At 59.2% G+C, this 13,167-nt stretch overlaps 2 protein-coding genes across 3 annotated transcripts in view; both read left to right on the top strand.

Moving 5' to 3' along the window:
* The window catches only part of DLG5 (discs large MAGUK scaffold protein 5), a 106,931-nt gene extending 100,089 nt beyond the window's left edge, over positions 1 to 6,842 (top strand). For both annotated transcript variants that reach the window (XM_051823772.3, XM_089314116.1), the window contains exons 28-32: positions 2,138 to 2,281; positions 2,386 to 2,513; positions 3,417 to 3,526; positions 4,143 to 4,252; positions 5,321 to 6,842. In XM_051823772.3, the coding sequence (XP_051679732.3) occupies positions 2,138 to 2,281; positions 2,386 to 2,513; positions 3,417 to 3,526; positions 4,143 to 4,252; positions 5,321 to 5,424 (596 nt within the window). In that variant the 3' untranslated portion in view covers positions 5,425 to 6,842. The remainder of the gene's footprint in view (positions 1 to 2,137; positions 2,282 to 2,385; positions 2,514 to 3,416; positions 3,527 to 4,142; positions 4,253 to 5,320) is intronic.
* A 2,437-nt stretch (positions 6,843 to 9,279) lies between these two features.
* LOC108178468 (coiled-coil-helix-coiled-coil-helix domain-containing protein 5) lies at positions 9,280 to 11,000 on the top strand. The gene is given in 1 exon segment (XM_051823774.3): positions 9,280 to 11,000. A coding segment is annotated over 1 exon segment (264 nt). The 5' UTR covers positions 9,280 to 10,608; the 3' UTR covers positions 10,873 to 11,000.
* Positions 11,001 to 13,167: the final 2,167 nt, after the last annotated feature.

The raw sequence follows: 13,167 nt of genomic DNA, 5'->3' as shown, positions 1-13,167 counted from the left end.
TCAAAAAGTTCCTGGAAAATGTATATTATGAAAAACTTAAGCATGGATTTCAAAAAGTTCTTTTGCACCAAAAGAAACGTCTTTCTCAATTCTTTTTTCGGCCATATTCTGGTAGTTCTGATTTTTTTTTAAACAAATTTTGTTGGATCAAAATTTATTTTTATCTATTTTTATTTATTTGAAAGACAGAGTTACAGAGAGGTAGAGAGAGAGAGAGAGAGAGAGAGAGAGGTCTTCTACCTACTGGTTCACTCCCCAAATGGCTGTAACAGCCAGGCTGGGCCGATCTGAAGCCAAGAGCTGGGAGCTTCTTCTGGGTCTCCCACATGAGTGCAGAGGCCCAAGCACTTGGGCCATCTTCTGCTGCATTCCCAGGCCATGGCAGAGAGCTGGATGGGAAGTGGAGCAGCCAAGTCTCGAACCAGCGCCCATATGGGATGCCAGCACTGCAGGCAACGGCTTTTCCTGCTACACCACAGCGCCGGCCCTGGTACTTCCAGTTCTAAGAGTGGTTGTCTCCAAGGAGACTGGTGGGGCCACGCCTTCAAGGAGGGTGTTGGCTCTGTCGCTAGGTTCTCATGTTTAGAACAGGAGACACACAGGGCTGCCAAGGCCGTGATGGTGCCCCCCGAGCCCCGCCCCTGCCTGCGGGTCTCCAGCGGGGGAAGCAGCCTCTGGGGAATGCTGATCAGGGGGCCCATATTGACCTAGCACGTGGATCATCGGTCTTCAAGTTAGCACCTGAGGCAGGACCTGTGCTGGGGAGAGGCCGGGCCCTGCCCACTGGGTGCTCTTCATGGAGCTGGACCTGGTACGCGGTTTTCTCACCAGCCTCATGCCTCCCGGCCGCTCCTTTCCTGTCTCCCAGCCACAGCTTGCTCCACTGGCATGTTCAGGTCCCTCTGTCACAGCCATGCACAGGCCTGCCTTGGTGTCTCCCAGCCCACAGCTATGTGCAGGGGTGGGGTGGGGTGTGGGGGGGTGGGTCCTCCTCCCCTCCCCGCCCCGGGACTTGCCCCACCCCTGCCTGGAGCCGTCATGTTGAGTGTGAGCTCTGTAAGGTTGAAGTCCTGCTTTCCCTGTTTCTGAGCTGCTGCCGCGCAGTGACCTACACCAGGGAGAGGCTGAGAAGGTGTTGGCTGGTTTTCAGCCGACTCCCTGCAGGGGCTTTATTCACTGGGTGGCTGGGGAGGTCGCCGGTGCACGTCTAGAAGGCTGCTGGATGGGCTGCTTTGACTGAGATGACTTAACAGGGGCCTGGCCTGACACCTGCTGCTGCTTCTGCCATGGGGGTGAGCGGGGGTGGTCCGGGCTGGGCAGCTCTGTTCCGAGGGTCGCCCAAGAAGCCAGCTCCCTCTGCCATCGAGGTTCAAGAGCTGTCCCCATCTGTGCCAGCTGTCAGCACCCACTCTTTTTGCCCACAGCAGGGGTTGAGGAAGTGGGAGTCTTACCTTTTTTTTTTTTTTTTGAAGATTTATTTATTCTGAGAAGCAGAGTTACAAAGAGAGGGTGAGACTTCCATCTGCTGGTTCACTCCCCAAGTGGCGGCAGTGGTGGAACAGGGCCGATCCGAAGCCAGGAGCTGGGAGCTTCTGCCGGGTCTCCTACATGGGTGCAGGGGCCCAAGCACTTGGGCCATCTTCCACTGCTTTCCCAGGCCATCAGCAGGGAGCTGGATCGGAAGTGGAGCAGCTGGGACTCCAACCGGTACCCATATGGCATGCCAGTGCTGCAGGCAGAGGCTTAACCTACTACACCACAGTACTGGCCCTGGGGGTGGGGGCTTGCCTCTTATCCCCTGGGCTTGGTCCCATGCCTTTGCCTACCTGTGTGGGCAGCTGTGTCCCTGTTGAGCAGAGGTGGGGGCAGCTGCAGCAGTGGAAGATGGGCAAGGAAGACTTGAAGCAGAGAGAGGGGCCCCGACGGCTGGCCAAGGTTGTCTGGCTTCCGCTTCCAGAGTGGGCTCTGTGACTGCCCCAGTGCACACTGGACACGCTAAACCTGGGGGAGCCCCAGGCCCTCGTGCCGCTCTGGGTTTGTGGGCTGAAGGCAGTGGAGGTGCCTGGGCTGAGGGAGGCCGGGGGACAGAGTTGAGCAGGCTGTGCCTGTGACACGGCGGCGTCTCTCCTGCCCACAGACTCAACGAGCCTGGCCTATCAGCGGGTGCAGAAGGTGGACTGCACCTCCCTGAGGCCTGTCCTGATCCTGGGGCCTTTACTGGACGTGGTGAAGGAGATGCTGGTGAACGAGGCTCCCGGCAAGTTCTGCAGATGCCCCCTTGGTAAGGGGCCCCTTCCGTGCCCGCTGGACTGTGTGTCCCGTGTCCCTGCCCCCAGCCCCTCGCCAGCCGTGCCCGGGCGTCCCGACCGTGTGTGTGCCCCGCAGAGGTGATGAAGGCCTCGCAGCAGGCCATCGAGCGCGGCGTCAAGGACTGCCTGTTTGTCGACTACAAGCGGAGGAGCGGCCACTTCGACGTGACCACGGTGGCCTCGATAAAGGAGATCACGGAAAAGGTACCTGTCACTCAACCCAGGGGCAGGCACCTGTGGGGGCCCCCTGGTGCTCTTCCCTCAGAGCTGCCCTGGGCTCGCCCTCGTGGCTGCTGGCTGCCCGCTGAGGGGTTCTGATGAGAGCGCTGAACCCTGGGGAAGGGTCTTCCCTAGGACCTCCCCAGTGGGGGCCCCTGACTGCAGGAGCCAAACCTAGGTGCACAGTTCCATGGGCCTATGCCAGCGAGCACCGTGCCTGTTCCCCTGAATCTGGATGCCTTGGAGTGTCCAGGGTCCATTTGCTGGGCAGCACTAGCATGGGGTGGCCATGGGTTTGTGGCCCACAGGGTGTGGGGCGTGGCTGCTCCTGTACTTTGCTGGGCTGGCATCTCTTCCCATGAGACAGGCGTAGCTGCCCCCCGTGGCTGCCATGGCTCTGCCCAGGTGAGTTGGGTGAGCCTGGCAGGAGGCCCATCTGTGGAGGTCCTGGGGATTCAGACAAACCACAGGACCTTTGGCTCGCTCTCTGCTAGAGGCTCAGGGGACCCCGGGATGAATTTCAGTCCCAGCCATGCAGAGGCCACACCACTGCTCCCCCACCCATGCGTAGGCCCCCGAGTGCTGTGTGTGCAACCAGCCCTGTGCAGAGGGAGCCTCATCTCGGTCGGTGCATGCACGTGTGTGTGCGTGGGTGTGCGGGCAGGGGAGCCCGCTGGGTCAGGTTCCCCATGGTTCACGTGTGGCCTTTGAGAATGGCTGCGCTGCCTTTAATATGGGCAGGGCTATTCATCCATGGTCCATGGAGGAAGATGGAGCTGGCTGGAGCTGGGTGCGGTGCAGGTGGGCCCCCTTGGGGCAGGGAAGCAGCCTTGCCGAGTCCTCCGAGGGTCCCCCCAGGGCTCAGTGTGTGCCTCCCCCCCCCGCCAGAACCGGCACTGCCTCCTGGACATCGCCCCCCACGCCATCGAGCGGCTGCACCACATGCACATCTACCCCATCGTCATCTTCATCCACTACAAGAGCGCCAAGCACATCAAGTGGGTGCCTGGCTCTCCTGGGGCCCCGGTGGGGTGGGGTGGGGTGGGGGCCGTGTGTGGAGATGACCCTTTACCTAGAGCCCCAGTCCCAGTTCAGACCGAGGCGGCGTGACCTGAGTACAGCCCCTCCTTCCCCTGTGGGGCCCTTTGCCTTGTATGGGTGCTGCCAGGGTTCCCTGAGCATGGCGTCTGTATGCTCACCTCCTGCCCTCCGCCCTCCATTCCCGTGCTACGAGCCCGCTGGAACGGGGCGGCCTGGGCCTGGTCCTGCTCAGCTGCCCTCTGGCTTGCAATGTGGACAGCCTCCGCTTTCTCTGAGCTGTTCTTGCCACGCCAGTCGGGCGACCGCTGGGCCAGGCCTTGTCTGTCTCGCTGTCTGGGCTGCCAGGCCCCTGGTGCCTGCGCTGGTTGCACACAGGCGGGGGTGCCCTCCCTCCCCGCCTCTGCCCGGAGCTTCCGGGAGCCTCGAGGCGTGTGCTGTGCTGTGCATGAGGGGTGTGCAGGGGAGCACTTAGAATTTCCCAGCACGACCCGCCCCTGCTGCCCCGGACACAGGAAGCCGGGCGGAGGGCCTGAGAGGCACGAGGCCCAGCTGCTTCCTTGGCTGTCCCCACAGGGAGCAGAGGGACCCCATCTACCTGAGGGACAAGGTGACTCAGAGGCACTCCAAAGAGCAGTTTGAGACGGCTCAGAAGATAGAGCAGGAGTACGGCAGGTACTTCACAGGTAGGTGTGTGGGGACACTGTGGGCAGGGGGACCACGGGGTGAGATGCACGGGCCTTCCTGAGACAGCTCCTGGGTGCCGGGGTGCAGTGTACCTTCCTGGCAGGCGGCGTGCACAGGTTGTGGCCACAGGTCCCTGTCAGGATTCACACAGGGTGCAGTGTTAGGCCCGCTCACTTCTGGGCCAGGATACCCGTGTGCAGTGGCCGCACCACGTGGGGAAGCTGCAGTGTCCCCGGGCAGGCCGCGGGCGGGGAGGCCTCTGGTGCTTGGCAGCATGGGTGGTGGCAGCCAGGGCCGTCCTCAGCCCATCGTCCATTGTCTGTAGGGGGTCAGTGCTGTGGGCCCAGAGCCCAGGGGATGGGTTTTCTCACCCTGTGGAGACCGTCCTCGTCTGGGCTAGCACTTCTGTGCCGCTGGAAGTTGGTGTATTGCACACCCCCACAGACTGATAGCCAAATGCATCAGCAGTTTCTAGATAGGTGACATTTGAAAATTACAGCAGCATTTTAAAGTTACAGCAGGCGCACGCGTGCATGCACACACACACACACAGGAAGTGAGGCCGTCCTGTCTCCAGAGTGGTTCTTTGCAGCTCGCTGCGCCTTCAGGTGCACCTTGCCGCCGCGGCAGGGGCAGTGTGTGTGAGTCTGCACACCCCGGGGCCGGCGTCCCCCTCTCCTGCGCCTGTTTCTGTGCAGGACTGTCCCAGTGGCCCCCACACTGCTTTATCAAGTGCTCATCAGACACACACGCACACGCACACATGAAGTGACACCATCCTGTCTCTAACACTCACACGCACACGTGACACACACACACACACACACACACAGGCAGCCCTAGGCCAGTCCAGCCCAGGGTGCTTCTACCAGGGCATGGGCAGTTCGTATGAGGGAGGCCAGCGCCCAGGGGGCCGAATGCTTCTCATTTTCTTCTCCAGTGTCCCGCTGATGGAGGAGCTGGGTAACGATGGGGCGGGAGTGCCAGGTAGCCCACTGTGGGTCTTGCCTTGGACTGGGGGCTCCCCTGGGCTGAGGGTCGTGTGTCTCCTGGGGGCTCTCTTGCAGGGGTCGTCCAGGGAGGAGCCTTGTCAAGCGTCTGCACTCAGATCTTGGCCACGGTCAGTGAGGAGCAGAACAAGGTCCTGTGGATCCCCGCCTGCCCGCTCTAGGGCCGAGATGGCAGCTGGCCTGCCCAGCGCCAGGGCTCCAGAAGCTCCTCCTTTGTGGACAGAGGGCAGTGGCCGCCCGGGACCCGGCCCAGGCCAGCAGGCTATGAGCCGCCCACGCGCGTGCTTGAAGACACGAGCTAGCAGACAACAAATGACTTTGGTGGAGGGCTCTCGCCGCCGCCTTCCTCGAGCCACAGCTGGTCCGCGGTGCTGCACATGGGTGCCCTGGGACCCCCAGTTTACAAGCCTTTTCCAAGTGTTGGGTTGCTCATGTTTACTTGAACGGCTCCCTGATGCCGGGGCCCAGCCCTTGCCCCCGTCAGCCCCCGTGCTTTGGTGTAGGTTCGGTGCCTGTCTACGGCAGAATGACCCTGGAACCTCGTGGGTGGCTCTTGTCCCCAGGACCAGAGCTCTGATGGACCCCCTGCCCCCAGCGGCACCTCTTCTGGAAGGACGTCACGACTGCAGGTGCTCAGGCCGCTGCTGGGGGCAGGGCCAGTGCCTTCGTGGGCCTCAGTCCCCGCCCGCCCGGGGCCGGGGGCTGCTCTAGGCCTGTGTCTGCTGCCTGCCACGGCCTCCCGTTTCCTCGCTGCATCCGCCCGGCCCGCCAGAGCCCCGCGGTTCCTGGTGGGTGCCGAGTCCGTCCTCGGTTCCGGCTCCGTGGGCTGTGGCAGCCTTCCCGGTGCAGCACTGCAGGGCGGTCGGGAGCCTGTCGGTGCGTGGCAGGCACAGCCCCTCCCACTGATGTGGAAGCAGTCGCGTTTCAGGATTGGGCTGCACAGCAGTGTCACCGCATCTGAAACCCACAAAGACAAACCAGGGTCTGGTGGTTTTTTTTTTTTTTTTTTTTTTTTTTTGGTAGTTTTGGTTACCGGACTCTGCCAGGCTGGCTGAGGGTTTGTTTCTTTGTTTCTATCTTCGTTCCTTTGCACTCTGAGCTGCAGGTGGGCGGGGGTTCCTGCTGGCACTGTGCATCCCATTAAACATAGGTACTGTACTGGGCTCCGTGTGTCGGTGGGGTAGGACCTGTATTTTAATACTGTTCCCAGCATTTCATTTTACTAGCAGGAGATCCTCAATTTCATTTTATTCTTTGTAATTCTAGATGCTAGATTGTAGTTTAGCCATTACTGACTTTTTTTTTTTAAAAAAAGGGATCTATTTTCTTGCACCATTGTTCAAAAAAAGAGACAAGTTTCAGCCCTCGACGCTGTCGCTTGTTTCACAGGTACAGGCAACTGAGAAAAACCCGAGGCCCCTCCCCGCCGTGGGGCGGGCCCACGTGGGCCACGATGGTACTGTGCACCTGCCCGGACAGGTACTGATCCGACAGACTGGGCGTGTCTGTACTAAAATGTTACTTTGTATCAAAAGTTAAAAAGACTTTAGTACAACAAATAAAGGTCAATTTCTGTAAATGCCTGTGTTTGAAAACAACTGAGCCTTGGTGGGTTCTGCCGGCCTCCTGCGCCCCCAGCTGTGCCGAGCTTCCTTCTCGTCGTCCTGGTAATCGGAGGCCTTGCTGCCTGCTGCTGGGGCTTTTCCCGCTCCACCTTCTGTCTGTCTGTCCGTCCATCCATCTGTCCATCCATCCGTCCAGCATAGCAGCCGATCCAACACATACAGCCTGCGCTCAAGGCCTCCCACACAGGCCTGCAGGTAGGGGCTGGGCCGTGGAAAGCCGTGGGACGTGAGCCTGGTGCTGTTGAGGGGGCTCTGGCTGAGGCCCAGGGTGGTTACAGCCCTGGCTGGCTTCACATCGTGACGTCACACAGCATCGCAGGGACCCCCAGAGCAACCTGGAGGCGGGAGAGCCGAGAGGCTCAGCCTGTGCCTGCCAGGAGCTGGACCGGGCCTGGGGCACGGCAGAGCCCCCTGCTCTGCTCCTTCTCAGAGGAGGGGCTCGAGGCTGGATGGTTGTGCCACAGCCTCCGGCCACTGTGGGGGCAGGACCGATGGGCGCAGACTTGATGGCGGTGCCTGCTTGTCTCTTCCTGCTGGGTCAGGTTCCCCCTGGCCCAGCAGGCTTGGCCTTCCCTGGGTGGGGGGGGCTCTGGCAGCTGAGGGGCGTGGAATCTGGAGTCCACTCCATCTCCCTGCCCCTCCTTGACCGCCCGGACCCCATGCCATAGCCTTGAAGCCCCGCGCCTGGTGGGGGAGGGGTGCGGCTGCTCTTCCAGAGCTGAGTTCCGAAGCTTTGGCCGTGACCCTAAGTGCTCCTGGCCTGTGGTTTCTCTGTGTTTCCCGGATTTTCTAGGGGCAGCTCTGCTGCTCGCCTCCCTTGTTCCGTGGGCACAGCGTCTTCTCCGAGGGTGGTACACTTTTTCTTCCTTGCACCCTGTAATCCTCATTGTCTGTCTGTCCTGGTGTCTGTCCGGCACGTGCATGGCTGTACCCTTTGGCATCTGCCTAAGTTCGGGCGTGGAACATCGGAAAGTCCAGAACGAAGGGGATAGGGAGGGTGGGTTCTGAGTTTGGCTGGGTGGGGGTGGGGGGGCGGACTCCTGAGCCTTTCCCTAAGAGTCCCCAGAGGACCCCTCCCTCCCTCCCTCCTGGAGCCCAGCAGCGACTCCAAGCCCCACATAGGAGGGAGGCCGGGCCTCCTCGCACCCTGCACCATCATGGCGGCCCACAGCTGCTCAACCCTCTTGTTTTCCGAGTGGTGCCAATTCTGAGACTGAGCTGCCCGAACACCCTCCCTCAGCTCCCCAGGGAGCAAGCCTCCTGGCTGAGTTGAGCCATCACCGCCATGATTCCTTCTATTTAAAGCTCCTTTCCTCTGCGGGTTTGGCCTTGGGTCTCCCAGGTGCGTTCAGTAATTGGTCACTGGTCTGTCTGCTGCCCAGCTCGTGTGGTGGCTGTGGCTTCTCCGAGCTCCCTCATGTTTCTGGAAACCCTTCCGCCGTAGGCCCCGCGTTCTAGAGGTGGATCAGCCGAGGAGCTGACTGACGGTTGTGTGTCAGCCTGCTTTCTTGGCCCACAGATAAGTCTCATACCTTTTTGTATGCCTTTACTATGCATCACTTTCTTTTCATTGACTGGGGCCTGGAACCACAACGGCCGAGGCTGGGCCAGGCCAAGCCGACACCAGGCACTCCATCCGGGTCTCCCACGTGGGTGGCAGGAGCCTAACTTGGGCCAGCTTCTGCTGCTTTGTAGAACTCCCTTCCAGTGTGTGCCTGTACGGGAAGCCAGCAAAGGAAATACACGCCATGCGCATTTGCTCTAAGGAATGGGCTTCCGGGATTCCCTGCTGGCTGAGCAAGCCCAGAATCCAGGGGTCCGGCTGTGAAGCCAAGTGGGGGCGCCAGGCTGCTTTCAGGGAAGCATCGGCTCTGAAGCCCGTGGCCCTGATGGGACCCGGCCCGCACTCTCCCCACCTTGTCAGCCAATCAGGGCTTCAGTGACACCTGCAGACAACTTGGGCGGCAACTCTGCAAACAGCATTTAGTGCGGTCATTGGCAGCTGTAGCCCAGCCAGGATGACCCCTCCCCGCTCAGAAAACCCCCCACACTGGGCCAGCGCCATGACTCACTAGGCTAATCCTCCGCCTTGCAGCGCCGGCACCCCCGGTTCTAGTCCCATTCGGGGTGCCGGATTCTGTCCCGGTTGCCCCTCTTCCAGTCTAGCTCTCTGCTGTGGCCAGGGAGTGCAGTGGAGGATGGCCCAAGTGCTTGGGCCCTGCACCCCATGGGAGACCAGGAGAAGCACCTGGCTCCTGCCATCGGATCAGCGCAGTGTGCCGGCGGCAGCCATTGGAGGGTGAACCAATGGCAAAAAAGGAAGACCTTTCTCTCTGTGTCTCTGTCCACTCTGCCTGTCAAAAAAAAAAAAAAAAGAAAAAAAGACCCCCCCCCCCCCCACTGGGTTTACTGGCAACTTAAGTGGTTCCTATAAACAGACATCTAAGTCTGTTGTTTTTATATGCTGATCTTTGGGGAGCTTCTGTGGGCAGTTTATGGACAAGGACTGTGTGGCTCGCCTGAGTCCCTTTCTTACGCCACCTGTCGATAGTGGCTTCTCACAGAGGCTGCCTGTGCAGAGCAAGCAGACCTCCTAAGCCTCTTTCGCCGTCTCCCGGCTTAAGTCAGAGACGGGCAGGGAGCCGAGAACGAGGTGGCCGTGGTCCTGAAACGTAGGAATGGCAGGGCGCTGGGCCCACCTGCAGCCTGGAGGGCCCCACGGGCGGGGCTGGCCCCAGGCACATCCGGGGTACCCACCTCAGAACTCGGTGTGGAAGCAGCGCAATCGGAAGCTGCTTGGGTCCGGCAGCAGTGCGTGCCGGTGCTGGTTCTCCTCGCCAGTGCCAGAATGACAAATCCAGAATTACAGCCAATAATTTGCACTGGGTTTTCTGGCTTCAACTCCCTCCCCTGGCTGCTAGAATTTGGGGGAGAAAATCAGCAGGTAGGAGATCTGTGTCCATCTCTTTCTCTCTGCCTCTCAAATCAACATTTTCAAGTTTAAACCTACAAGATACTTTGCTGGAAATGATGGTGGCTTTTTTTTTTTTTTTTCCAGCAACAGCATATTTTTTTATTAAGAGTCTCTGCTAGTAATTAGAATGAAGATAATATACATTTAACTTTTACATTTTAGAAGTTGAAATTTTTTTCTTGAGGTTTGGTAGCTTGCATGTTTGTGTTTGAAATACATTAAATACTTAGCTTAACAGAGATTCTAAATAGTTCCTTTTGTTCTTAAAAGCCAACGACGTACCTTTGAAAAATGGTATTTTTAGAGCATCCTAAGTAATCTTAAGTCTGCAGGCTCCCCGGCCTGGGGGCTGCTGCTTGCAGCGACCGTTACTTGTGGTGAACCTGCTTGTTTAAAAACTACCAGTTCTGGAGTTGTGTCTGAATGGTACGGGTCATAGAGACACAGAATCCATAGGACGTATGGATACGCTTATGAAAGACAATTGGGCCGCCATGACAACCTGATACCGGAAGAGGCGGGTTGCGGCTCCCTGACTGATCCCACGCCGGCACCTGCCTCGAGATGATTCTCGGACTCCCGGATTTGCCCACGACCCCTAGCCCTAACTCAAACCCAGATGAGAACTCTTTTCCTTGCCAGCTGCCCGGAGTTATCCTCAGCCCATCCTGTCCCACAGGCAGGCAGCCCTGGAGGTCACTGCTCGCTACTGCGGCCGGGAACTGGAGCAGTACGGCCAGTGTGTGATGGCCAAGCCTGAGTCATGGCAGCGAGACTGTCACCACCTTAAGATGAGCATCGCCCGATGCACGTCCACCCACCCAATCATCCGCCAGATCCGCCGGGCCCGTGCTGAGTCCTTCGAGGCCTTTGAGGAGTGTCTTCGCCAGAACGAGTCAGCTGCGGGCAACTGCGCAGAGCCCGTGCGCCGCTTCCTGCAGTGCACCGAGCAGGTGCAGCTGCCACAGTCGTCCACCACCGTGGAGGCATAGCCACTTCCCGCCTCCTGAGGACTCCTTGGACGCCAGGAAAATTGGACATGAGTGCGTGGTCCCTCGGTGTGCCCAGTCCTACAGAGTGACCAATTGGAGTCCTGACTTTCCTGGATGCCAGGACTCCCAATAAATAAGACTGTATACTGGGCTTTGATTCTTGCTTTCAGCATTGAGGGGCCTTAGGAGAGCTGACTGAGGAGAAACCCTGGTCCTCCAGTCTTCAGATTCAGGCGCTGCACCAAGGGATGGCCAGGGAGGTGGCAAGGTGCTCCATCTGTTCACTGGGACTCACACAACCCTTTATTAAAGCTGCCAGAACTACAAAAGAAAAAAAAAAAAAAGACGATTGATCCGGTGGGGCAGGGGGTTGGCTCCTGTGACCATGGTAGCTGAGAGGTCCCATGGCAGGTCGCCCGCAGGCTGCAGAGCCTGGGATGCTGGAATGCCGGAGGCACCACTCAGTCCCAGTCCCAAGGGCCTGATGCCTCCATTCCAGGCCCAGACGGCCGGGGGCCAGCTAGGGGGACGCGGGCATAGACCTGGGGTCAGAGGCCAGCCACTGACACCCAAGACCGGAGCCCCTCCCCAGGGGAGCCCCGCAAGGAGGCCGGCTGGTCCCACTCAATCCCTGCGGTCTCACTTGGAGGAGCCCTCACAGGCACACCCAGAGGAATGACGCCATCAACGCCATCACAGTGGCCATCACAGTGCGCGTTGTGTGGATGTCCCCGGAAGGCGGCAGTCAGCCCAGATAATCGCCCCTTAGAAAGGGAGGGGTGGGGCCAGTTCTGAGGAAGCAATCGCCTCCTGGCTTGTTCGTTCCGGCCCCTCTCCACCGGTTTCCCCAGCAATCAGCGCGCTGTCGGTCGGTCAGTGCCTGACCCTGAGAGGCGTGCGATCCACCGGGTTTGATTTTCCTATGCCGGGTAACTGTAGAATACCTCCATGCTAGACAAGAGGGCAAGAATGACCACTAATGGTGTGCATATGGCCCGAGAGTTTGACCCCATGCATCCCATATCCAAGTACCTGGGTTCAATTCCCCAGCTCTGCCTCCCAACTCCAGCTTCTGGCTCCTGGGAGACTCGGGAGGCAGCTGTGACAGCCCAAGTGACTGGATTCCTGCTGCTCACAGGAGAGCCCTGGATTGAGTTCCTGTCTCCTGGCTTTGGCCCTAGGTGGGGCTGTTTACACATTAGGGGAGGGAATCACTGGATGGGGCCTCTCTGTCTCCCTTGGTCTCTCTGCCACTCAGGAAAAAAAGAACCCAAATACCTGTACCACAAAAGATGGCGCAGTATCCACTCTGCAGGCAGGGGGAGCAGGATGGGGGGAGGACTGTGAACGAGGGTTGTCACTCTGCAGATGTGTTCCCAATGGCCTCCTTGGCACTGTCGTCAGGTCCACGGAGAAGAGAACTGCCAGTGCTGACCAGGTTCAAGGCTGTTGAAGGCTGGTTTTGGGGTGTCTTCACAAGCAGGAACTCACTCGACACCTGTTGGTTGGGCCAGTGAACATCATTATGAGCCCACTCAAGTGCCCAGGGAAGGACCCCGCTGAGCAAGTCAGGGTGGCCACACGTGTCGATGACCTCGGCCAGCGCCGTCCGGGGGGCACTCAGGCTGCCACGCGGACAGGACATTTGCAGCCCCTGAGATTCCATTCTTGCCCCAAGGGGTTCCCCGGCAGGGTAGTCCACAGCACCCACTTTGCCAAATGTGAAACATACATCCTCGTGGGCTGGGTTGCAAGCCCCAGGAAGGACAGCCACAGCTGCGGCTCCCAGGGTGGAGCCGGTGGAGCAGGCAGGGGACAGTGGGGTGCTGCAACTCATCCCATCTGGAGGGGGTGAGCGGAAGACAGAGGCCGCACGGACAGAGGGTGCGTGGCGCCGGCATGGAGTACCTAGCTGTGGCCTCCCCTCCTCTGGGGCCAGGTGTGGGCCTGGCTTCCCTACTGCACGAAAGGACAGTGCCTGTCACACAGCAGCAGTGAAAAGATTCCAGGATTTCAGGGTGCGCCGGAAACAGCCCCTGTGACAGACTCTGCACCGACTCTGTCATCAGATTTTCCTGGGAATTTTTTTTTTTTTAATTTTTTTGGCTCCAAAGCAGGTCAAGATATAAAAATGTGTACACTGAGATACCTTGTCTGTGGTGGAATGAGAAGGCCATGCCAAGATGGCCGCTGGCAACAAAAACTGCCTGGCAACAGGCTGTGATTGGTTAGGGCATAGACCACCCCTTAACCGGATTGGCTGTCTTGGCTATATAAGCTGCTGTAGCAACTGAGTCTGCAGGCTGCCCGCCT

This window comes from Oryctolagus cuniculus, chromosome 15 (assembly GCF_051225735.1).
Source record: "Oryctolagus cuniculus isolate XC-2025 breed Fujian yellow rabbit chromosome 15, ASM5122573v1, whole genome shotgun sequence".
NCBI lineage: Eukaryota > Metazoa > Chordata > Mammalia > Lagomorpha > Leporidae > Oryctolagus > Oryctolagus cuniculus.
Note: the sequence above shows the minus strand (reverse complement) of the source record. Positions and strands in the feature narration are given on the sequence as shown.